At 42.6% G+C, this 25,554-nt stretch overlaps 1 protein-coding gene across 1 annotated transcript in view; it reads left to right on the top strand.

Annotated features, from left to right (window-relative positions):
* The window catches only part of LOC135511378 (syntaxin-binding protein 4-like), an 87,549-nt gene extending 63,891 nt beyond the window's left edge, over nucleotides 1-23,658 (top strand). Inside the window, 1 exon segment of the mRNA XM_064932911.1 lies at nucleotides 23,593-23,658. Coding sequence (XP_064788983.1) covers nucleotides 23,593-23,658 — 66 coding nt within the window.
* The last annotated feature ends 1,896 nt before the right edge of the window (nucleotides 23,659-25,554 follow it).

Genomic DNA, 25,554 nt, shown 5'->3' with positions numbered 1-25,554 from the left:
CTTTCTCCTGATTCTGCCTCCTCAACCCTCCTCTCTTCCCTTTCTGCATCCTTTGACTCTCTATGTCTCCTATCCTCCAGGCCGGCTCGGTCCTCCCCTCCCGCTCCGTGGCTCGATGACTCATTGCGAGCTCACAGAACAGAGCTCCGGGCAGCCGAGCGGAAATGGAGGAAAACTCGCCTCCCTGCGGACCTGGCATCCTTTCACTCCCTCCTCTCTACATTTTCCTCCTCTGTCTCTGCTGCTAAAGCCACTTTCTACCACTCTAAATTCCAAGCATCTGCCTCTAACCCTAGGAAGCTCTTTGCCACCTTCTCCTCCCTCCTGAATCCTCCTCCCCCTCCCCCCCCCTCCTCCCTCTCTGCAGATGACTTCGTCAACCAGGACGAAGGACTGCCCGTTCCATGATCTCGCCATCACGGTTGACAACTCCATTGTGTCCTCCTCCCAGAGCGCTAAGAACCTTGGCGTGATCCTGGACAACACCCTGTCGTTCTCAACCAACATCATGGCGGTGGCCCGTTCCTGTAGGTTCATGCTCTACAACATCCGCAGAGTACGACCCTGCCTCACACAGGAAGCGGCGCAGGTCCTAATCCAGGCACTTGTCATCTCCCGTCTGGATTACTGCAACTCGCTGTTGGCTGGGCTCCCTGCCTGTGCCATTAAACCCCTACAACTCATCCAGAACGCCGCAGCCCGTCTGGTGTTCAACCTTCCCAAGTTCTCTCACGTCACCCCGCTCCTCCGCTCTCTCCACTGGCTTCCAGTTGAAGCTCGCATCCGCTACAAGACCATGGTGCTTGCCTACGGAGCTGTGAGGGGAACGGCACCGCAGTACCTCCAGGCTCTGATCAGGCCCTACACCCAAGCAAGGGCACTGCGTTCATCCACCTCTGGCCTGCTCGCCTCCCTACCATTGAGGAAGTACAGTTCCCGCTCAGCCCAGTCAAAACTGTTCGCTGCTCTGGCCCCCCAATGGTGGAACAAACTCCCTCACGACGCCAGGACAGCGGAGTCAATCACCACCTTCCGGAGACACCTGAAACCCCACCTCTTCAAGGAATACCTAGGATAGGATAAGTAATCCTTCTCACCACCCCCCTTAATGATTTAGATGCACTATTGTAAAGTGGCTGTTCCACTGGATGTCAGAAGGTGAATTCACCAATTTGTAAGTCGCTCTGGATAAGAGCGTCTGCTAAATGACTTAAATGTAAATGTAAATTATAATCGAAGAGAATTCTCTTGGTAGATAATGCGGTCTACATTTGATTGTGAGGAATTCTAAATCAGGTGAACAGAAGGATTTGAGTTCCTGTATGTTTCTTTCATCGCACCATGCCTCGTTAGCCATAAGGCATACACCCCCACCCCTCTTCTTACCAGAAAGGTGTTTGTTTCTGTCGGCGCGATGCGTGGAGAAACCCGTTGGCTGCACCGCATCGGATAGCGTCTCTCCAGTGAGCCATGTTTCCGTGAAGCACAGAACGTTACAGTCTCTGATGTCCCTCTGGAATGCTACCCTTGCTCGGATTTCATCAACCTTGTTGTCAAGAGACTGGACATTGGCAAGAAGAATGCTAGGAAGTGGGGCACGATGTGCCCGTCTCCGTAGTCTAACCAGAAGACCGCTACGTTTCCCTCTTTTTCGGAGTCGTTTTTTGGGGTCGCTGCATGCGATCCATTCCGTTGTCCTGTTTGTAAGGCAGAAAACAGGATCCGCGTCGCGAAAAACATATTCTTGGTCGTACTGATGGTGAGTTGACGCTGATCTTATATACAGTAGTTCTTCTCGGCTGTATGTAATGAAACCTAAGATGACCTGAGGTACTAATGTAAGAAATAACACATAAAAAAACAAAAAACTGCATAGTTTCCTAGGAACGCGAAGCGAGGCGGCCATCTCTGTCGGCGCCCCTCCCGTAATTGGAGTAACTAATGGAAAATAATACTTAAACATACTACATTTCACTGACAGTATATTTTACATTAGTTATCTTTTGTTGGTTTTTAGTCCCAGCCTTGAACTACTCAACCCCTCCCATCTATCTCTGAAGACCATCCAGTTTAGATTTCTAGCTGCCATATATTTGTCTACTGTGCTGAACCTAAAATTACCATTTTTTTTACCCCTTTTTCGTGATATCCAATTGGTAGTTACAGTCTTGTCCCATCGCTTCAACAGACTCGGGAAAGTCAAATATATCCAATAATTCTGTAAGAATAATGTGCATACCAATTATTTGATGGTCTGACCGCTTTCTATCCCCTATCAACACTCTTTTATGTTTTGGTGCCAGCAAAAATGACAAAGTAGTCAAGATGACTAGCTTGATTGAGCCATTTAGTGCAGTTACCTTTGCTTGCTTTGGTACAGGAACATTGCTGGCCATCTTGAAGCAAGTGGGGAAGAGTGGTGAATTACATGTACAGTGGGACAAAAAGTATTTAGTCAGCCACCAATTGTGCAAGTTCTCCCACTTAAAAAGATGAGAGGCCTGTAATTTTCATCATAGGTACATTTCAACTATGACAGACAAAATGGAGAAAAAAAAATCCAGAAAATCACATTGTAGTATTTTTAATGAATTTATTTGCAAATTATGGTGGAAAATAATATTTGGTCAATAACAAAAGTTTATCTCAATACTTTGTTATATACCCTTTGTTGGCAATGACAGAGGTCAAACATTTTCTGTAAGTCTTCACAAGGTTTTCACACACTGTTGCTGGTATTTTGTCCCATTCCTCCATGCAGATCTCTTCTAGAGCAGTGATGTTTTGGGGCTGTTGCTGGGCAACAAGGACTTTCAACTCCCTCCAAAGATTGTCTATGGAGTTGAGATCTGGAGACTGGCTCGGTCACTCCAGGACCTTGAAATGCTTCTTACGAAGCCACTCTTTCTTTGCTTTCATGCTGAAAGACCCAGCCACGTTTCATCTTCAATGCCCTTGCTGATGGAAGTAGGTTTTCACTCAAAATCTCACGATACATGGTCCCATTCATTCTTTCCTTTACACGGATCAGTCGTCCTGGTACCTTTGCAGAAAAACAGCCCCAAAGCATGATGTTTCCACCCCCATGCTTCACAGTAGGTATGGTGTTCTTTGGATGCAACTCAGCATTCTTTGTCCTCCAAACACGACAAGTTTAGTTTTTTACCAAAAAGTTATATTTTGGTTTCATCTGACCATATGACACTCTCCCAATCTTCTTCTGGATCATCCAAATGCTCTCTAGCAAACTTCAGACGGGCCTGGACATGTATCGGCTTAAGCAGGGGGACACGTCTGGCACTGCAGGATTTGAGTCCCTGGCGGCGTAGTGTGTTACTGATGGTAGGCTTTGTTACTTTGGTCCCAGCTCTCTGCAGGTCATTCACTAGGTCCCCCCGTGTAGTTCTGGGATTTTTGCTCACCGTTCATGTGATCATTTTGACCCCACGGGGTGAGACCTTGCGTGGAACCCCAGATCGAGGGAGATTATCAGTGGTCTTGTATGTCTTCCATTTCCTAATAAATGCTCCCACTGTTGATTTCTTCAAACCAAGCTGCTTACCTATTGCAGATTCAGTCTTCCCAGCCTGGTGCAGGTCTACAATTTTGTTTCTGGTGTCCTTTGACAGCTCTTTGGTCTTGGCCATAGTGGAATTTGGAGTGTGACTGTTTGAGGTTGTGGACATGTGTCTGTTATACTGATAACAAGTTCAAACAGGTGCCATTAATACAGGTAACGAGTGGAGGACAGAGGAGCCTCTTAAAGAAGAAGTTACAGGTCTGTGAGAGCCAGAAATCTTGCTTGTTTGTCAGTGACCAAATACTCCACCATAATTTGCAAATAAATTAAAATATCAAATCAAATAAAAACATGCAACAATTTCATTGATTTACTGAGTTACAGTGAGGAAATCAGTAAATTGAAATACATTAATTAGGCCCTACCTATGGATTTCACATGACTGGGAATACAGATATGCATGTGTTGGTCACGGATACCGTAAAAATAAATGGGCCTCACAATAGGCCTCAGTACCTCATCACTGTATTTTTGTGCATTCAAATTGCCATCGATAAAATGCTATTGTGTTCATTGTCCATCGGTTATGCCTTCCCTTACCATAACCCCACCGCCATCGTTACTCACTCTGTTCACAAAGTTGACATCAGCAAATTGCTTGCCTACATGACACCATACATGTGGTCTGTGGTTTTGAGGCCAGTTGGACGTATTGCCAACTTCTCTAAAACAACGTAGAAGGCGGCTTATGGTAGAGAAATGAACAATGAACATTCAATTCACTTGCCGCCCGAGACACATTTGTTATCATTTTTGTTTAGAGGAAATGAGCATCCAGCAAAGTAATAAGTATATCCTTTGCTTGTCTTTCACGCCTGCTATGATGTGCATTGATGTCCGCAGGAATAAAGTGGTGTGAAGTAATGTCTTTCCTGTTGTAATATTACAAGGTAGTTCCACCGCAAAGGATTCCACCTTTAAAGGGGGTCTGAATGCACCAATTCCGCATGTGTTTTTCTGCTGCTCATCAAGAAAAACAAGATTTGTGTCTTGCGGTTGTGGTTCCATGTGGGTGTGTTATGTTCGCTTTATCGTACCATGTCAGTTACTGTTTGTCCCTCTTGTCACGATAGCACAACATAGACACTATCACTTCTTTAAAAAAATTGTCAATATCTAAGATAATTCAAGAAATCTGTAATTAATTTAGGATTTTTTGCAGAGGAAGTCTTAGTCACACAATTTGACCTCTAAATAAGGTGTTGAGTGCAGTATTTCTCATGTTACAAAACATACATGAAAACAAGTCAGTGCACTGCAGACAGCATCGTCTAGTCAGCTGCTGCAGACTGCGCTCAGGACTGATTTCTGAGAACGTGTCTACAACTCCATCAACAAGCTGTCAAACTATCGTAAGTAAAGCACAAGCTGCTATACGCTGTTTAACAGTGCTCAAAATCACTAGCTAGATAGCTAGCTATGTTCCATCTCTGTGTTTGTCAATAAAGCTAGATAGTAGTAGCTAGCAAGCACACTGAGCAGGCAGGCCACGTTAGCTAAGTCAGCTTTTCTTTTTAGAACTTTCTCAGAGGGTGAGTCTTTCTGACTGTTTCATAGTGAACCTACCCTAACCAGAAACCGTGGATGGATGGTGGCATTCGCGCAGAATTTAAAGCACGATCCACCGCATTTGACCATGGAAAGAGGTCTGGGAATATGTCTGAATATAAACAATGTAGCTATTCCCTCCGCAAGGCAAGCAAAATGCTATTACAGGGTAGAGTCGCAATTCAATGTTTTAGACACGAGACGTATGTGGCAGGGTCTACAGGAAACCACAGACTACACAAAGAAATCCAGCCACGTCACGGACGCCGATGTTACACTTCCAGACAAACTAAACACCTTCTTTGCCTGTTTTGAGTCTTTGCCCCCTTCTCCGTGGCTGACGTGAGTTAAAGATTTAAACATGTTAACCTTCGCTGACCCAGATGGCTTCCCTAGCCACGTCCTCAAAGCATGCGCAGACCAGACGGCTGGTGTGTTTACGGACATAAAGTTGAAGTCGGAAGTTTACATACACGTAGGTTGGAGTCATTAAAACTTGTTTTTCAACCACTCCACAAATTTCTTGTTCATTTTAACAAACTATAGTTTTGGCAAGTCGGTTAGGGTGCTGCCCTATATACATAGACTTGGAATCACTGGCCACTTTAATAATGGAACACTAGTTTGTTTCATAATGTTTAAATAATGTTTACCTACTGCTTTACTCATCTCGTATGTATATACTGTATTCTATTCTACTATATTTTAGTCAAAGCCACTCTGACATTGCTCAATCTAATATTAATACATTTCTGAATTACATTATTTTACTTTTAGATTTGTGTGTATTGTTGTGAATTGTTTTTAAATACTACTGCACTGTTGGAGCTAGGAATGCAAGCATTTCACTACACCCGCAATAACATCTGCTAAATATGTGTATGTGACCAATAAAATTTGATTTGATTTGTATTGGGACATCAACCACAGGGAAGGAAGAACTCAGGCAACAAGATGGTTGAGATGATGCAAATATTTAATCTGTTTTCATCACTAACAAGATTATTCGGGAAGTACAGTAACTGTATCAGGAACCATATAGGAGTTAACTGTTTCTGATTTGTTTCATTCAGTTCTATTCCAGCGCCATGTGTTGTTAGGTTATGAGCAGGGAGAAGCAGAGCCATGCAGTATATTAAGAGTTTGGCCAGGTTTTAGAATGGACACCATGTTAGCACCTTTATTCTCAAAATGTTGGTGATGTAACAATATGAGACCGCCTCTGACAATTCCCTATAAAAAATTTCGCGAGCCAATGCTAACTTGCGTTAGCTCAATGACTGGAAGTCTATTGGTATCTGCTAGCATGCTTTTCTATGCTAGCAGATACCCATAGACTTCCAGTGTCAATACAGGCATCCTGTTTGCAACAAGGCACTTGACCCCTCTTGAACTTTCCCAGTCAAAGGTGAAGCAGCCAATCAGCTAGGTGATCTAACTCTCACCCTTAGAGGACTCTAGTGCCCCAAAGCTTGTTTAAGCAAGGGCAGCACCATTGAGGACGTTCACCATTTTGAAGTAGTCAACTGAGTGGGACATCCTATGGGTTAAGGAAGGATCACGTACTTCCATCTAGGTCATCAGGAGGGATCAGCCAATGAATTATACTCGCGTGCAGACATTCCATAATTTTTTTACCTGTTCAAACAACACACTGCACCCTTTCAGGTTGTTTACCAACTCATAGAAGTAGTAGAATAAGAAAATGAAAAATGGAGACGGCATAATGAGACAGATACAATTTTGTTCCTTTAACAATCTCTGTGCTCTCACCTGAGGCTAATGGGTCAAATCTGATTTTTATTTGTCAAATACACATGGTTAGCAGATGTTAATGCGAGTGTAGCGAAATGCTTGTGCTTCTAGTTCCGACAATGCAGTAAAAATCAACAAGTAATCTAACTAACAATTCCAAAACTACTGTCTTATACACACAAGTGTAAGGGGATGAAGAATATGTACATAAAGATATATGAATGAGTGATTTTATTTTTTTTATTTCACCTTTATTTAACCAGGTAGGCTAGTTGAGAACAAGTTCTCATTTGCAACTGCGACCTGGCCAAGATAAAGCATAGCAGTGTGAACAGACAACACAGAGTTACACATTGAGTAAACAATAAACAAGTCAATAACACAGAAGAAAAAAAAGGGTCTATATACATTGTGTGCAAAAGGCATGAGGAGGTAGGCAAATAATTACAATTTTGCAGATTAACACTGGAGTGATAAATGATCAGATGGTCATGTACAGGTAGAGATATTGATGTGCAAAAGAGCAGAAAAGTAAATAAATAAAAACAGTATGGAGATGAGGTAGGTAAAATTGGGTGGGCTATTTACCGATAAGACTATGTACAGCTGCAGCGATCGGTTAGCTGCTCAGATATCAGATGTTTGAAGTTGGTGAGGGAGATAAAAGTCTCCCACTTCAGCGATTTCTGCAATTCGTTCCAGTCACAGGCAGCAGAAAACTGGAACGAAAGGCGACCAAATGAGGTGTTGGCTTTAGGGATGATCAGTGAGATACACCTGCTGGAGCGCGTGCTACGGGTGGGTGTTGCCATCGTGACCAGTGAACTGAGATAAGAAGGGGCTTTACCTAGCATGGACTTGTAGATGACCTGGAACCAGTGGGTCTGGCGACGAATATGTAGCGAGGGCCAGCCGACTAGAGCATACAAGTCACAGTGGTGGGTGGTATAAGGTGCTTTAGTGACAAAACGGATGGCACTGTGATAAACTGCATCCAGTTTGCTGAGTAGAGCGTTGGAAGCTATTTTGTAGATGACGTCGCCGAAGTCGAGGATCGGTAGGATAGTCAGTTTTACTAGGGTAAGTTTGGCGGCATGAGTGAAGGAGGCTTTGTTGCGGAATAGAAAGCCGATTCTGTATTTGATTTTCGATTGGAGATGTTTGATATGAGTCTGGAAGGAGAGTTTACAGTCTCGCCAGACACCTAGGTACTTATAGATGTCCACATATTCAAGGTTGGAACCATCCAGGGTGGTGATACTAGTCAGGCGTGCAGGTGCAGGCAGCGAACGGTTGAAAAGCATACAAGAGAACCTTGGCGTGATCCTGGACAACACCCTGTCGTTCTCAACCAACATCATGGCGGTGGCCCGTTCCTGTAGGTTCATGCTCTACAACATCCGCAGAGTACGACCCTGCCTCACACAGGAAGCGGCGCAGGTCCTAATCCAGGCACTTGTCATCTCCCGTCTGGATTACTGCAACTCGCTGTTGGCTGGGCTCCCTGCCTGTGCCATTAAACCCCTACAACTCATCCAGAACGCCGCAGCCCATCTGGTGTTCAACCTTCCCAAGTTCTCTCACGTCACCCCGCTCCTCCGCTCTCTCCACTGGCTTCCAGTTGAAGCTCGCATCCGCTACAAGACCATGGTGCTTGCCTACGGAGCTGTGAGGGGAACGGCACCGCAGTACCTCCAGGCTCTGATCAGGCCCTACACCCAAGCAAGGGCACTGCGTTCATCCACCTCTGGCCTGCTCGCCTCCCTACCATTGAGGAAGTACAGTTCCCGCTCAGCCCAGTCAAAACTGTTCGCTGCTCTGGCCCCCCAATGGTGGAACAAACTCCCTCACGACGCCAGGACAGCGGAGTCAATCACCACCTTCCGGAGACACCTGAAACCCCACCTCTTCAAGGAATACCTAGGATAGGATAAGTAATCCTTCTCACCACCCCCCTTAATGATTTAGATGCACTATTGTAAAGTGGCTGTTCCACTGGATGTCAGAAGGTGAATTCACCAATTTGTAAGTCGCTCTGGATAAGAGCGTCTGCTAAATGACTTAAATGTAAATGTAATGTAAATGATTTGGTTTTACTAGCGTTTAAGAGCAGTTGGAGGCCACGGAAGGAGAGTTGTATGGCATTGAAGCTTGTTTGGAGGTTAGATAGCACAGTGTCCAAGGACGGGCCGGAAGTATTGTCACGAACCGGCTCAAAGCCTGTAACAAAGGGAGACAACGTGGAGATAAGGAGTAACAAAATATATATTTATTAACTAAAGCAACTAAGGAAAATATACAATGGTGTGTGTAATCAGTAATCAGTAGTGTAAGTGAGAGTTTTGCATGTATGAATGTGATAATGCATGGTGTTGAAAGGTGCCAATGCAAACAAACAAAAGGCCACCAAGAACCACAACACAATCTACAAAGGTGTCTGCATGGAGAGAGTCTCCTCCATGAATGTGGAAGAGGTCTATTTATCCTGGGACACACCTGGCCCAGGTGTTTCCCATGTAGCTGACGACCCTCCCCAACTCTGCCCACTGGCATCCTAATAAGGAAACAAGAACAAAGACAGAATACGGCAGACAGAGTGGGAGGGTCGTGAATAGGGTGCCCATTGGGACATAGTCTTTCTCTCAGTTGTCATTTCTGATAATCACAGGTGAATTTCAGATTAAACAAAACAAATACAAATGTACTATCCTTGATTAAATGAGTCAGTGAACTAGAAAATGTATGGTAGGAATAGAGGCTGCCAGACTGTTTCGTTACACTTCTACCATTTTTCATTCCTTTTATCCTCTCAGTCTGCCTTCTGAGGGCGTTAACGATATTAAGTGCTTATGTGAAAGGAAATAAAGTCCTGTGAAAGTTATGTGAAAGGAAGTCCTTTCTGGTGTTTGATCATTTTAAAGAGGACAATCATTTTGTGTTATGTAAGCGTGTAACAAAATGTGGGAAAAGTCAAGGGGTCTGTGTATGTGTGTTGTATAAGGGTAGGTAAGTAGGTCAATAACTAGGTCAATCTAATATTGGGCGACCTCACGTGTTAGTTAGGGTTCAAAAAAATGTATGAGAGATTTTAATTACCACAGTGTGGACCACTCAAATAGAGTTTTATGACACTAAAAGCAGTCATAGACCAACATGGTACAGTACTTGATTTGGAGTCATCTATAATGCATTACAACATCTATACATTATTGGTATCAGTTATTATACATTGTCATCTAAAGGTGTATTAGATCACCCTGTTGAATGAGAACTTTTCTGCAATGCAGGAAACATAACTTGTAGTGTATTTGATGTTTTAAAAGGCTTCTGAACTTTGTCATTTCCACTTTGAAATTTCAGACTTGATTTTACATTTCGAAAAAAGTATCAACCTCTACAAAAATGTGCATTAATTATAATCCACACAATAATTCACATTTCCTGTTGTTGCAGGATTATTTTCCTTCTGTAGTAAACTGGCTCAAATTAAGATCCTACATGTTTATACACATGTATGTATAAACAAAAATCTAAGTACAGTACATAAAAGATTATTTAGGCACTTCCAGTGCATTCGGAAAGTATTCAGACCCCTTGACTTTTTCCACATTTTGTTACGTTGCGGCCTTATTAAATCAAATCAAATCAAATGTGATTTGTCACATGCGCCGGATACAACAGGTGTAGTAGACCTTACAGTGAAATGCTTACTTACAAGCCCTTAACCAACGATGGAGTTTTAAGAAAATACCTATAACATTTTTAAAATAAAATAAAATTAAGAGAAGAAAAACAAATAATTAAAGAGCAGCAGTGAATAACAAATGCAGGGCTAAATACAGGGGGAACTATAGTCAATGTGTCAATGTGCGGGGGCACCGGTGTCGAGGTAATTGAGATAATTATGTACATGCAGGTAGGGTTGTTAAAGTGGCTATGCATAGATAATAACAGAGAGTAGTAGCAGCGTGGGGGGGTGCAAATAGTCTAGGTAACCATTTGATTAGCTGTTCAGAAGTCTTATAGTTTTGGGGTAGAAGCTGTTTAGAAGCCTCTTGCACCTAGACTTGATACTCCGGTACCGCTTGCCGTACCTATGACTAGGGTGGCTGGAGTCTTTGACGATTTTTAAGGCCTTCCTCTGACACCGCCTGGTATAGAGGTCCTGGATGGCAGGAAACTTGGACCCGGTGATGTACTGGGCCGTGTGCACTACCCTCTGTAGTGCCTTGCAGTCGGAGGCCAAGCAGTTGCCATACCAGGCAGTGATGCAAGCCGTCAGGATGCTCTCGATGGTTCAGCTGTAAAATCTTTTGAGGATCTCCTGAGGGGGAATAGGTTTTGTCGTGCTCTCTTCATGACTGCCTTGGTGTGCTTGGACCATGTTAGTTTGTTGTTGATGTGGATACCAAGGAACTTGAAGCTCTCAACCTGCTCCACCACAGCCCCGTCGATGAGAATGGGGGCGTGCTCGGTCCTCTTTTTCCTGTAGTCCGCAATCAACTCCTTTGTCTTGATCACGTTCAGGGAGAGGTTGTTGTCCTTAAACCACACGGTCAGGTCTCTGACCTCCTCCTTATAGGCTGTCTCGTTGTTGTTGGTGATCAGGCCTACCACTGTTGTATCATCAGCAAACTTAATGATGGTGTTGGAGTTGTGCCTGGCCATGCAGTCATGAGTGAACAGGAAGTACAGGAGGGGACTCTGCACGCACATCTGAGGGGACTGAGCACGCACATCTGAGGTGCCACCGTGTTGAGGATCAGAGTGGCGGATGTGTTGTTACCTACCCTTACCACCTGGGGGCGGCCCGTCAGGAAGTCAAGGATCCAGTTTCAGAGGGAGGTGTTTCGTCCCAGGGTCCTTAGCTTAGTGATGAGCTTTGAGGGCATATTAAAAAATGTGCGGGCGTATTAAAAAATGTATTTAAAAGAAATCCTCATCAATCTACAGACAATACCCCATAATGACAAGCGAAAATAGGTTTTTAGAAATATTTGCAAATGTATTATCTTATTTACATAATTATTTCATTGGAGTCCACCTGAGGAAAATTAAATTGATTGGAATTGATTTGGAAAGGCTCACACAAAGTCTATATAAGGTCCCACAGTTGACAGTGCATGTCAGAGCAAAAACCAAGCCATGAATTTGAAGAATTGTCTGTAGAGCTCCGAGTCAGGACTGTGTCAAGGCACAGATCTGTGGAAGGGTACCAAAAAGGGCCTTAGTCAGGCCTTTATTGTAGAATGGCCAGATGGAAGCTACTCCTCAGTAAAAGGCACATGGCAGCCCGCTTGGAGTTGCCAAAAGGCACCTAAAGGACTCTCAGACCATGAGAAACAAGATTCTCTGGTCTGATGAAACCAAGATTGAACTCTTTGGCCTGAATGTCAAGCGTCACATCTGAAGGAAACCTGGCATCAACCCTAAGGTGAAGCATGGTGGTAGCAGCAGCATCATGTTGTGGGGATGTTTTTCAGCGGCAGGGACTGGGAGACTAGTCAGGATTGAGGGCAAGATGAATGGCGCAAAGTACATAGAGATCCTTGATGAAAACCTGCTCAGAGCACTCAGGACCTCAGACTGGGGCGAAGGTTCACCTTCCAACAGGACAATGACCCTTAGCACACAGCCAAGACAACAAAGCAGTGGCTTTGGGACAAGTCTCTGAATGTCCTTGAGTGGCCCAGCCAGAGCCCCAACTTGAACCCGATCGAACATCTCTGGAGAGACCTGAAAATAGCTGTGCAGAGACGGTCCCAATCCAACCTGACAGAGCTTCAGTGAATCTGCAGAGAAGAATAGGTGAATCTCCCCAAATACAGGTGTGCCAAGCTTGTAGCATCATACCCAAAAAGACTCTAGTCTGTAATCCCTGCCAAAGGTGCTTCAACAAAATACTGAGTAAAGGGTCTGAATACTTATGTAAATGTGATATTTCCGTTTTTTTAACACATTTCTAAAAACCTGTGTTTGCTTGGTCATTATGGTGTATTGTGTGTAGATTGAGGGAAACAAACTATTTAATCCATTTTAGAATAAGGCTGTAATGTAACAAACTGTGGAAAAAGTCAATGCGTCTGAATACTTTCTGAATGCACAGTATACTGAAACATCTCCATTGAAGGATAAGGAGGCAGGCTTTCACCATAATTTTTACCTGGTAAAATGTTGCCCAATTGATTATTTCCATCTAGAACGTGAAATGTTTTACTTTGACTGAACAGTTGATAAAAATGATCATTCTTGTTGTGGTTGTGTAACCCATGGTAAAGCAAGACATGAGCTTCTGTTTCAATGGATCTATCGTTACAAAAACAACAGACGTTTATCTAAGTGTGTGTGTGTGTGTGTGTGTGTGTGTGTGTGTGTGTGTGTGTGTGTGTGTGTGTGTGTTTGCACCTTTGGACAATCTCCTTTCCCCAGATCCAAATCTTAGTAATTTTCCCTGGGGTCAGTGTTGCTGGTTACAGTATGTACTGCTGAGAGAAAACCATCTTACCTTAGGTTTCAACCAGATGGTCTTTCTGAGACACACACACATACACACACACACTTTTTGGGTCGCCTGATATTGGATTGACCTACTTACCTAGCCCTTCTCAACACACACACACACTCAACCTAATCACACAGTGTTGTTTGCGCAAAGATTGTAATTGAATGGAGTTGACCTGAGCCCCTTACTATGAAGCAGGTTTGAGGAGTTAGCAAGCTAACTTTGGTGAACTCTGAGTTCAACTCTGGATAACCGGTCATACGAAAGTGGCTCACCTTTTTGCCAGGTAAATTTCTATGGCAACGAATCCTTCAGAACTGACCTGCTCTGGGGCAGTCTCACTGACGTCTAACTGCACTTGCTCTGATTGATAGTACTGAGCCGCGAGTTGAGGACCAATGGAATCAGATTGCCCTCCCTCTCGCAAACATTTTATTCATCAAATATATTTATTCTTTGGATAAAAACAGTCATATTAAAATACCTATCACATTACCCATTTAGTAATGACAGGATGCATTTGGAAGTTCACGCACAGTAAAACTTTCGTTTGACTTTATCAAATGATTTTATCGAAAATAAATAAAGACTGCACTTCTTAAAGTCTATTTCACACAATAACCTACTGAATTTGCAAGATAACTTTTATTTTATTTGGATTTTGGCACAAGTAGTATGGATGATGCCTTTCAAAACTAACAAAAATCCTTCCGATAAAAAGTTAATTTGCATTATTCTGATCATGACTGATTATATACATCCTGTCAATCTCAAATCACATGAAACAACCCTTTCTGATCACTCCACAGGCTGAAGCATTTATCAAGATATTGACCAATTTCATTTCACATTGGAATTTTTGAAGATTACAATATATTTCATACAATACCTTTTGGTATTAAAACATGTTTCAGTGCTGAAATTATTTTAATGACTAAAGTTGTTAATGTGGGTACTGTATATTTGTCTTGTACTATCACAAAGTTGTACATGATGCAAATAAACTACAATAACTTCTCCCTCTAAATGGGTTGTCGATCCTGTCAGTCCTTGACTTCTACCATCTGTTATTAATGATATAATGTGATAGATTTCAGATGCAAGAAGAACCTAGGGTTAGGGTTAGGGTTAGGGTTAGGGTTAGGGTTAGGGTTAGGGTTAGGGTTAGGATTAGGGTTAGGGTTAGGGTTAGGGTTAGGGTTAGGGTTAGGGTTAGGGCTAGGATTAGGGTTAGGGTTAGGGTTAGGGTTAGGGCTAGGATTAGGGTTAGGGTTAGGGCTAGGATTAGGGTTAGGGTTAGGGCTAGGATTAGGGTTAGGGTTAGGGCTAGGATTAGGGTTAGGGTTAGGGTTAGGGTTAGGGCTAGGATTAGGGTTAGGGTTAGGGCTAGGATTAGGGTTAGATTTGGAATGGAGGATACTCCTTTACAAGGTCATGTAGCATCCCAGACGATACAGGTTAGTTCTGTAGGGTTAGGGTTAGGGTTAGGGCTAGGATTAGGGTTAGGGTTAGGGTTAGGGTTAGGGCTAGGATTAGGGTTAGGGTTAGGGCTAGGATTAGGGTTAGGGTTAGGGTTAGGGTTAGGGCTAGGATTAGGGTTAGGGTTAGGGTTAGGGTTAGGGTTAGGGCTAGGATTAGGGTTAGGGTTAGGGCTAGGATTAGGGTTAGATTTGGAATGGAGGATACTCCTTTACAAGGTCATGTAGCATCCCAGACGATACAGGTTAGTTCTGTACGATCCTGTGCTGGTTACTTAGTAGCGTAGTAGTCATGAGTTTTGGCACGCCAGCCACTCCCTGTCTGTCAAATTTGTTATTCAAGTAACTTTGTTGACCAATCATGTATAAGTTTATTGGATATCACCAGCCAATGTCCACTGTGCGCTGCAGTGTTACCCCAATCCCTTGTGGTGGTTAGTGATCCTGATGAGTCTTTGCATGCCAGCCACAACCACTTCCTGTCTCCCTGTAGCCAAACACACACAGTTTACGTATGTGTGTACATGGGTCCATGCCCAAAAAAGGCATCTATCAGTTTTATGCAAATGTTTACACACGAGGTTTACCCCTAATCCTAACCCCACAGGGCTCTACGCTGACCTTTTTTCACAAAGAGCACGTGTGCACATAAGTAGAACAATTTAGGAGCACACAAAGAAATTTATTTGAGATTAAAAGCAGTTTTCTTTGAAGTAATGTTGCAAGCATGACAGTCATGAATCTGCGCTTAGTGTATTCTCCATGGTACTCCGGGACTGCGACACAGTAGTAATCATTTCAACAATTATCATCTAAGCTGTGGGTGAGTTGTCACTTGGCAGCTTTAGCTCTTTTGTCCCAGAGTGATGTTGATGGATGGGGCACCACTCCTCCAAACGCAGAGGTAGAATGCAAGGGCAGGGACCCAAACTCCACAGGAGCTTTAACACACAGAGGAGCTGTCGCCTACAGGTAGTCATCTTTCTTCTCTGTCTTTCTTCTCTGTCCCTCTGTATTTGTATATATTTCTGTATATTTCCCTCTCTATCTCTTCCTGTCTCTATCTCTAGGTCTTTTTCTTTCAGTTCTCTGCCTCATTTTCCCTCACAAGTGCTCAGGTGTAGTCCTTCTATTTGAATAGCTTTGTGTCCATCCTAACACCGACATCTTCATCATTAAACACTTGAACACACTCCCATGTTAGATCCTGCTGCACCCCTTTAATATGGTCCATGCCGCACCTCCTTAATAGAGTCAGAATTAAATATTGACACTAATAACAACAAAAGGCTGGCTTTATGTGTTACACCTACTGTGTCACTTCTCCTCCCTCAGCTGAAATATTGTAATCACCTTTTGGCATTGTTTTTCTTGGCAACCTGACAGGAAAGTGGAGAGAGTGTGTGTGTACAAGCAGCATGTTGAGTATGTGTCAGGCAACCTGCTGTGTGTGTGTGTCTGTGCGTGTGTATACAAGTGTATTAGCAACATGATGTGTGTGTGTGTCTCTGCGTTTGCATACAAGTGTATTAGCAACATGCTGTGTGTGTGTGTCTGTGCGTGTGTATACAAGTGTATTAGCAACATGCTGACTGACAAGTGTCCTGCAGCCTGGGCAGAGCGTGACCGAGGAGGGGAGGGGATGCTCACATTTTCATCAGACTCATTCTGTGATGCCAAGTGTGTGTATATGTGTTCTAACTTTGTAAGTATGGCAGCTGTTCATATTCTTCTGGAGAAGCACATTACTCAGGCCCATTATGGGCCATGCCGCCTGTGGAGGCCACAGTGACCGAGGAGAGGAGCTCTCCAGGGCTGGAGCAGAGTGAGAGGGAAGGCAATTAGGCCTAGCTGATTCCCCTCACAGGAGAGGCAGTTGGTAAGGGAAGGAGTGATGAGGAGCAGAGGGACTGGGGATTGGTAAGGGCCCGGAGGAGCCAGCAGGGTTATTAGCTGTAATATTGGATTAAGCATTCAATGAGTGACGTACTTACAGTCACTACTCACAAACATGCGCTCACACACACACACACACACACACACACACACACACACACACACACACACACACACACACACACACACACACACACACACACACACACACACACACACACACACACACACACACACACACACACACACACACACACACACACACACACACACACACACACACACGTACACTTCACAATTATCTCCTTAACCTGAACCTAGCACAATGATCCTCTATTGATCATTTCACATCCCCCCTTTCTCCTCTCCCTCTCTCCCTTATTTTCTCGATGAATCTTTCTATGACATTCTGAGGGGTTTGTTGTAAGCAGCTTTAATGCTTTATTTGATGCTTTATTTCTCAGAAACAGTCAAATTAATTCAGTCCACTGCCCCAGGATGTTAGGGGCAAAGGCCCCTGACAAAGCTAGTATTCAGCCCTCCCTGCTTCATGTGGCCAGACTCCTCTCACTACTCTTTCCGAGGCCAGAGCTTGTGCTCTGTCTCTGGGCACGAGGGACTCACTCTCCTGGTTCTCTATGTTAGAACCAGCTGCAGATACAGAAATAAAAGCCAGAAAGCCAAGTTCAATCAGTTCAAATCAAATTGTATTGGTCATGTACACATGGTTAGCAGATGTTATTGCGAGTATAGCATAATGCATATGCTTCGAGAACCGTCAGTGCAGCAGAATCTAACAGGTAATATCTAACAAATTCCACAACAAAACCTACGTAATACACTCCATCTAGTAAAGGGATGGGATAAGAATATATAAGTATAAAATATATGGATGGGCAGTGACAGATCGGCTAAGATGCAATAAATAGTAAAGAATAGATAGTGAAGGATACAGTATACCTTATATACAGTTGAAGTCGGAAGTTTACATACACCTTAGCCAAGTACATTTCAACTCAGTTTTTCACAATTCCTGACATTTAATCCTAGTAACAATTCCCTGTCTTAGGTCAGTTAGGATCACCACTTTATGTTAAATATGTGAAATGTCAGAATAATAGTAGAGAGAATGATTTATTTCAGTTTTTATTTCTTTCATCACATTCCCTGTGGGTTAGAAGTATACATACACTCAATTAGTATTTGGGAGCATTGCCTATAAATTGTTTCGGGTAGCCTTCCACAAGCTTCCCACAATAAGTTGGGTTAATTTTGGCCCATTCATCCTGACAGAGCTGGTGTAATGGAGTCTGCCCACAAATGTTCTATAAGATTGAGTTCAGGGCTTTGTGATGGCCACTCCAATACCTTAACTTTGTTGTCCTTAAGCCATTTTGCCACAACTTTTGAAGTATGCTTGGGGTCATTGTCTATTTGGAAGACCCATTTGCGACCAAGCTTTAACTTCCTGACTGATGTCTTGCAATGTTGCTTCAATATATCCACATACTTTTCCTACCTCATTATACCATCTATTTTGTGAAGTGCATCCAATCTTTCCTGCAGCAATGCACCCATACATCATGATGCTGCCACCCCAACCGTGAAGCATGGGGGTGGTGTTCTTCAGCTTGCAAGCATCCCCTTTTCCTCCGAACATAACGATAGGCATTATGGCCAAACAGTTCTATTTTAGTTTCATCAGACCAGAGGACATTTCTCCAAAAAGTATGATCTTTGTCCCATGTGCAGTTGCAAACCGTAGTCTGGCTTTTTAATGGCGGTTTTGGAGCAGTGGCTTCTTCTTTGCTGAGCAGCCTTTCAGGTTATGTCGATATAGGACTCGTTTTACTGTGGATAAAGATACTTTTGTACCTGTTTCATCCAGCATCTTCACAAGGTCCTTTGCTGTTGTTCTGGGATTGATTTGCACTTTTCGCACCGAAGTACGTTAATCTCTAGGAGACAGAACATGTCTCCTTCCTGAGCGGTATGACAGCTGTGTAGTCCCATAGTGTTTGTACTTGCGTACTATTGTTTGTACAGATGAACGTGGTACCTTCAGGCGTTTGGAAATTGCTCCCAAGAATGAACCAGACTTGTGGAGGTCTACAATTTTTTTCTGAGGCCTTAGCTGATTTCTTTTGATTTTCCCATCCACAGGTACACCTCCAATTGACCCAAATTATGTAAATTAGCCTATCAGAAGCTTCTAAAGCCATGACATTATTTTCTGGAATTCTCCAAGCTGTTTAAAGCCACAGTCAATTTAGTGTATGTAAACTTATGACCCACTAGACTTGTGATACAAAGAATTATAAGTGAAATAATCTGTCTGTAAACAATTTTTGGAAATATTACTTGTGTCATGCACAAAGTAGATGTCCTAACCAACTTGCCAAAACTATGGTGTGTTAACAAGACATTTGTGGAGTGGTTGAAACACTTAGGTTGGAGTCATTAAACCTAGTTTTGTAAACCTCCAACCTCAATTGTACATATGAGATGAGTAATGCGAGATATGGAAACATTTTTAAAGTTGCATTATTAAAGTGACTAGTGTTCCATTTATTCAAGTGTCCAATGATATCAAGTCTGTAGGTAGGCATCTGCCTCTCTGTGCTATTGGTGACTCTTTAACCTCTTACATCTATGGGGGCGATATTTCATTATTGGATAAAAAAAACGTGCCCGTTTTAAGCGCAATATTTTGTCACAAAAAGATGCTCGACTATGCATATAATTGGTAGCTTTCGAAAGAAAACACTCTGACGTGTCCAGAACTACCAAGATAGTTCTGAGATTTTCTGTGCGTGCCCTAGAACGTGAGCTTCAGGCAAAACCAAGATGAGACGGCATCCAGGAAATGAGCAGGATTTTTGAGGCTCTGTTTTCCATTGTCTCCTTATATGGCTGTGAATGCAAGAGGAGTGAGTCAACCCTTTCTGTCGTTTCCCCAAGGTGTCTGCAGCATTGTGACGTATTTGTAGGCAGATCATTGGAAGATTGACCATAAGAGACCACATTTACCAGGTGTCCGCCCGGTGTCCTGCGCCGAAATTGGTGCGCAAAAAGTCAGCTGCCAGTATTTTTCCATGCGATTCAGAGAGGAAAGCAAGCTTCCACGAACGATATATCAATGAAGAGATATGTGAAAAAACACCTTGAGGATTGATTACAAACAACGTTTGCCATGTTTCGGTCGATATTATGTAGTTAATTCGGAAAAAGTTTTACTTTGTAGGTGACTGAATTTTCGGTTCGTTTCGGTAGCCAGATGCAATGTAGAAAACGGAACGATTTCTCCTACACACAGACGCTTTCAGGAAAAACTGCGCATTTGGTATGTAACTGAGAGTCTCCTCATTGAAAACATCAGAAGCTCTTCAAAGGTAAATGATTTTATTTATTTGGTTATCTGGTTTTTGTGAAAATGTTGCGTGCTAAATGCTACTCAAAATGCTATGCTAGCTTTGCATACTCTTACACAAATTAGTCAATTTCTATGGTTCAAAAGCATATTTTGAAAATCTGAGATGACAGTGTTGTTAAGAAAAGGCTAAGCTTGAGAGCAGACGCATTATTTTCAGAAATCGTTAACGTTGCGTTATGCTAATGAGCCTGAGGCTTTAGTCACGATCCCGGATCCGGGATGGGGAGTTCCAAGAGGTTAATTAACAATCTGATGGCCTTGAGATAGAAGCTATTTTTCAATCTCTCTGTCCCAGCTTTGATGCCCCTGTACTGACCTCGCCTTCTGGATGGAAGCAGGTTGAACAGGCAGTGGCTCGAGTGGTTATTGTCCTTGATGATCTTTTTTGCATTCCTGTGGCATCGGGTGTTGTAGGTGTCCTGGAGGGCAGGTAGTCTGCCCCTGGTGTTGCATTGTGCAGACCGCACCACCCTCTGGAGACCCTTGCCGGTTGCATGCGGTGCAGTTGCCGTACCAGGCAGTGATACAGCCTGACAGGATTCTGTCAATTATGCACCTGTAAAAGTTAGTGGGGGTTTTCGGTGACAAGCCACATTTTATCAGCCCCCTGAGGTTAAAGAAGTGCTGTTGCGCCTTCTTCACCACACTGTCTGTGTGTGTGGACAATTTCAGTTTGTCAGTGATATGTACACAGAGGAACTTAAAACTTTCCACCTTCTCCACAGCTGTCCCGTCGATGTGGATAGGGGGGTGCTGTTTCCTGAAGTCCACGATCATCTCTTTGTTTGCTGACATTGAGTGAGAGGTTATTTTCCTGACACCACACTCCGAGGGCCCTCACCTCCTCCCTGTAGGCTGTCTAGTTGTTGTCGGTAATCAAGTCTACCATTGTTGTGTCGTCTGCAAACTTGATGATTGAGTTGGAGGCGTGCATGGCCACGCAGTCGTGGGTGAACAAGGAGTACAGGGGGCTGAGCAGTTTAACATTTTTAGAAACTTTAGAGTGGTTTCTATCTAAATCTATCAATTATATGCATATCCTAGCTTCTGGGCCTGAGTGACAGGCAGTTTACCTTGGGCACGCTTTTCATCCGGACGTGAAAATACTGCCCCCTATCCCAAAGAAGTTATTAAGAAGCCCTAACCAACAGCGCAATTTGTTAGTAAAAAATAGGTATTAGGTAAATAGATAGATAAGATAATAAAAATAAGTAAATAAAAAATGAAAAACAGGAAAATGACAGTGAAAGTAACAGTATCGAAACCACACCCCTCCACAAACACACCTTCTCCGATGTTCTTTACATGGCGGTACTTATTTAAATTAGGTAAAAGAATGTCATGTTATCATTGGTGTATTAAAATGAGAGTTAAGGTGATGTCACCCTAACCCCTTAATAATCCCGCCTCCTGAATCCAACTGTGAAATGTGGGAGGGGACTGTGTTCAAAATTACTTTGGCTCAGATAGGCTCTGAATCTATAAAGAGGGCTGTATTGGTGTGTATTCTCAAAAAAGTAGTTTTTCTAGGGAAAATCTAAAAAAAAGTCATAATTTGAAAACAGGTTTCTCTGGAGTCACAATATCAAGTTGTACAGTACATATCATCAGACGGTGGAGGGGCCCTGTATTAATGATTTTGACCAGATAGACAGATCACCTGCAGAGATGGAGCACCTTATGTATTCACCTATGGTTATAACTGGGTCCAGAGATTCTGATGATCCTGTACAAAATGCAAAATAACCTTGAATTATTTTCCTGCATATTTTCGTTTGAAAGAATATGCAAATTAACTGTAATTTTGATGAAATAACAGTGTCTTGGTCATTTTTTTATTTACTTAAAATTAATCATGTTTAAGGATATTTTGCCATGATTGTTGCTTCTTCCAATAGTTTCTTATTGGGGTAAAAATGACCCCCGTTGGTAATCAATGTATGTGTATTATGTTGGTAGCTTGAGGGTTAACAACAACAAACAACAAAGAAACATACATAATTAAAAGAATCCATTGAACCCCAACTACATAAATCAATCAATTGCCTATCAATGTTGTGACAAGGTTCCACAAAGTCACACCCCTTTTCTATTCCTGTCACGCCCTGACCTTAGTATTCTTTGCTTTCTTTATTGTTTTGGTTAGGTCAGGGTGTGACATGGGTGATGTATGTGTTTTTTTACTGTCTAGGGTTTTTGTAGGTTTATGGGGTTATTTACCATCTAGGTGTTTATGTATGTCTATGGTTGCCTAGATTGGTTCTCAATTAGAGGCAGCTGTTTATCGTTGTCTCTGATTGGGAACCATATTTAGGCAGCCATCTTCTTTGGGTATTTCGTGGGTTATTGTCTATGTGATGTTGCGTGTTTGCACTCAGTCATTTTGATATTTTGTTTAAGTGTACTTTGTGTTTGTTTCCATCTATCATTAAAAGGATGGATTTACGTCACGCTGCGCTTTGGTCTCCTCACTACGACGTTCGTGACAATTCCATTAGTGGGAACTTCTGTAATTATAGACGGAAACATTAAACTGCTGCCGTAGAGCAGCAACTCCAGTAAACCATAGAATATACTCACCCAAACATAGATCTTCTTTAATCTCAGTTTTACGCACACCTTTAGCCCTGCTGGCTGTGCATAAAAACATGCAGGGAATTGTGGGATGTGTTGTAATGTGCTTGATTACTAAATGAAAGACCAGGGAGTAATGTGGTAGTAGTGACATGCCCTAGAGATTGGGTTGTTTCCTTAGTACACTACTGAACAGGGAAGTAGGGGTGCTGAGGGTACTGTAGAACCCCTTGAAAAATCTGAAGAAAATGAAATCCTTTTTTTGGGGGTGGTTAAAAAATAAATTATTCACAAAAGTAGTGCACTGGGCCTTTAATAGTCCTGTATTGGCGGCTATATCTGTCTGCAGCGCTTTCACGGGCAACAAGATTACTTTACGCCATTATGGGTAACACTGGGTGTCTGTTTCCGCTTTAGTCTACTTGTTGTCTTGCCTAACAGGGATATACAGTTGCTTTGCTGATTACAGGAACTGTCAGATGCCCAGGCTTGTGAGCACCAGTATTATGTCTAACCAACATTATTAATTAACATTGTCCAATGACGCCTGTGTATTTTTACCATTGTTCAATGACACCTATGCATTCTGTAATTCTGAATGTGTCCTTCTGTCTGTCCATGTCAAACAACCCGTACCTACAGTATCTAACCCACAACATTACACAGCCCACATGAGCAGTGCACACTGACACTCACTAAACTGATGTTATTTAGGGTTAGAAGCTCATAGATGTTAAGCAGGTTGATCCCTTCAATAGAACAGCGCTCAGGGGTGATGACCTGAGAGTGATGTGTTGCTCTGTGCCCTATTTTTGCCTTGTGCCAGTTATGTGGCGCAGACAACATCGTGGACCCATCCAATGACCTGCAGCCTGGCTATGAGGATGCCTGAGAGAAAAGGGGGGCAGATTCAATAGGGTATAACATTACAGAATCTTTATATAGACGTGTATTGCAATGCATAGACTAGATACCATGTGTGTCTTGGAGTTGGAGAATAGACAGGCCTGGCAGGCATCCCTGTACATTATATTTACATCTCAACGTTCTGTAGTGGCACCTCCCCAGGAGAAGAAAAGAACACACCTGAAGGGAATCTTAAGAAGCAAGTTAGATCTACTCCGGGTTGTTAACCAGCTTCAGTTAGCTTCACATTACAGCTCAGGCTTCATCCGTACTACCACGGTGGATACAAGCATTTCGCTACACCCGCAATAACATCTGCTAAATATGTGTATGTGACCAATAAAATGTGATTTGATATTGCTCGTCCGCCTGCCACTAGCTCTAGCAAGCTTGTAACTGTGCATGCAAGTCACACATGGCTAGTTGAATGCAGAACTCTTCATTGAGACAATGCTGAAAAATCGATCCATGAGCGAGTCAGTGCCACATTTGAATTTCTGCCGAAATCAAAATGAAAGAAAAGTTATTGTGAAAATTCCGCAGGCTATGTGGGGAAATAGGCTTTTAGTGCTGTCTTTATTTTATTATTTATCTTTAATGCTGACTCAGGTGTGCTTATCAATGCAAAACCACAAGCCCCCTTTCCCCTCTCCTATCAATAAAATAATTTTATTTGCTAAGTCATACAAAACTGTTACTGTGTGTGAAGTTTAAAATGCATTCTGCCATTACTAAAAGAGTAATGTGAAAATTACTATTTTTTTTACACAGAAAAATATTTGATTTAATAAAAGATGTAATCAGTCATCTTCCTCAAATGAAGGGGATGATGATGCAATCTTTGCAAGAGGGAGGGAATCTGATTTCATTGGTTCGCAACTCGTGGCTCAATCATTTCATGCAGGGTAAGTGGAGTTAGCTGTGAGTTCTGAAGGATTCCTTGCCTTAGAAATTTACCTGGCTAAAAGGTGAGCCACTTTTGTATAAACGGTTATCGCGAGTTTAACTCCGAGTTGACCAAAGTTACCTCGCTAACTCCTCAAACCTGCTTAGTAGTATACCCCTCAGGCAGCTGTGAAACACCTGTCTTTCAGCCTGTCCTCCTGTACAAATGGAGAACCATAGAGGTGGATACAGAGAAAACTACCTGGAACCCTTTAGGTGCTCCAACAAACACCCTGTGTCCTTAAAATCATATAACTAGCTATACATAGTGGTTCATTAAATGGCATTACATTAGCTGTTCTGGTGAATATGCGGTTGGAAACATTTGTTTTTTACAGCGAAACTAGACGTAAGTGAATTATGTTCAAATGAATTGCACAAGGCTAGCTTCCCGGTTCAATGGAGTTGAATGATGATTCTTTAATATCTCACTCTGTGTTTTTTTTCTCCACCTTCCTCTCTATTATTTATGTTCTTCTTTCTTTTCCTATTAACTCTTTTAGGAACAATGACCAAACATTCTTTCTTCATCTCTCTTTCCACCTCCACCATCCATCTTTTCAAAGAACTCAAACAATGTCACAACCCCTTTTCATCCTTTGAAACCAGGTTCAGAATTAGTATTTTTGTTTTCCAAAGCAGAAAAGGTTGGTCGGTGAAGTGACTATCTTTGCTCTCGTTTTTTTTCTTTCTGTTTGCTCCTTGAGCTGCACCTTTAAATGCCATTCCGAGAGGTCCACATTCCGAACTCAGAATTGTCTCTGAGTCGTAATAGACCAGAGTTTGCTGTTGAAAGCTCAGCCTAACTCATGTTTTAATAAGAATTAAGGAATGAAAGCATATAATAGCAAGGGTAGTTTTCAAACATCATCATATTTGCTGTTGTAAGTTAACCTGTTCTTTAACCAGTACTCACTAATTGAGCTCAGCATTGCTA

Source organism: Oncorhynchus masou, chromosome 24 (genome assembly GCF_036934945.1).
Source record: "Oncorhynchus masou masou isolate Uvic2021 chromosome 24, UVic_Omas_1.1, whole genome shotgun sequence".
NCBI classification, from domain to species: Eukaryota; Metazoa; Chordata; class Actinopteri; order Salmoniformes; family Salmonidae; genus Oncorhynchus; species Oncorhynchus masou.
This window is presented reverse-complemented; position numbering and strand designations above follow the sequence as displayed.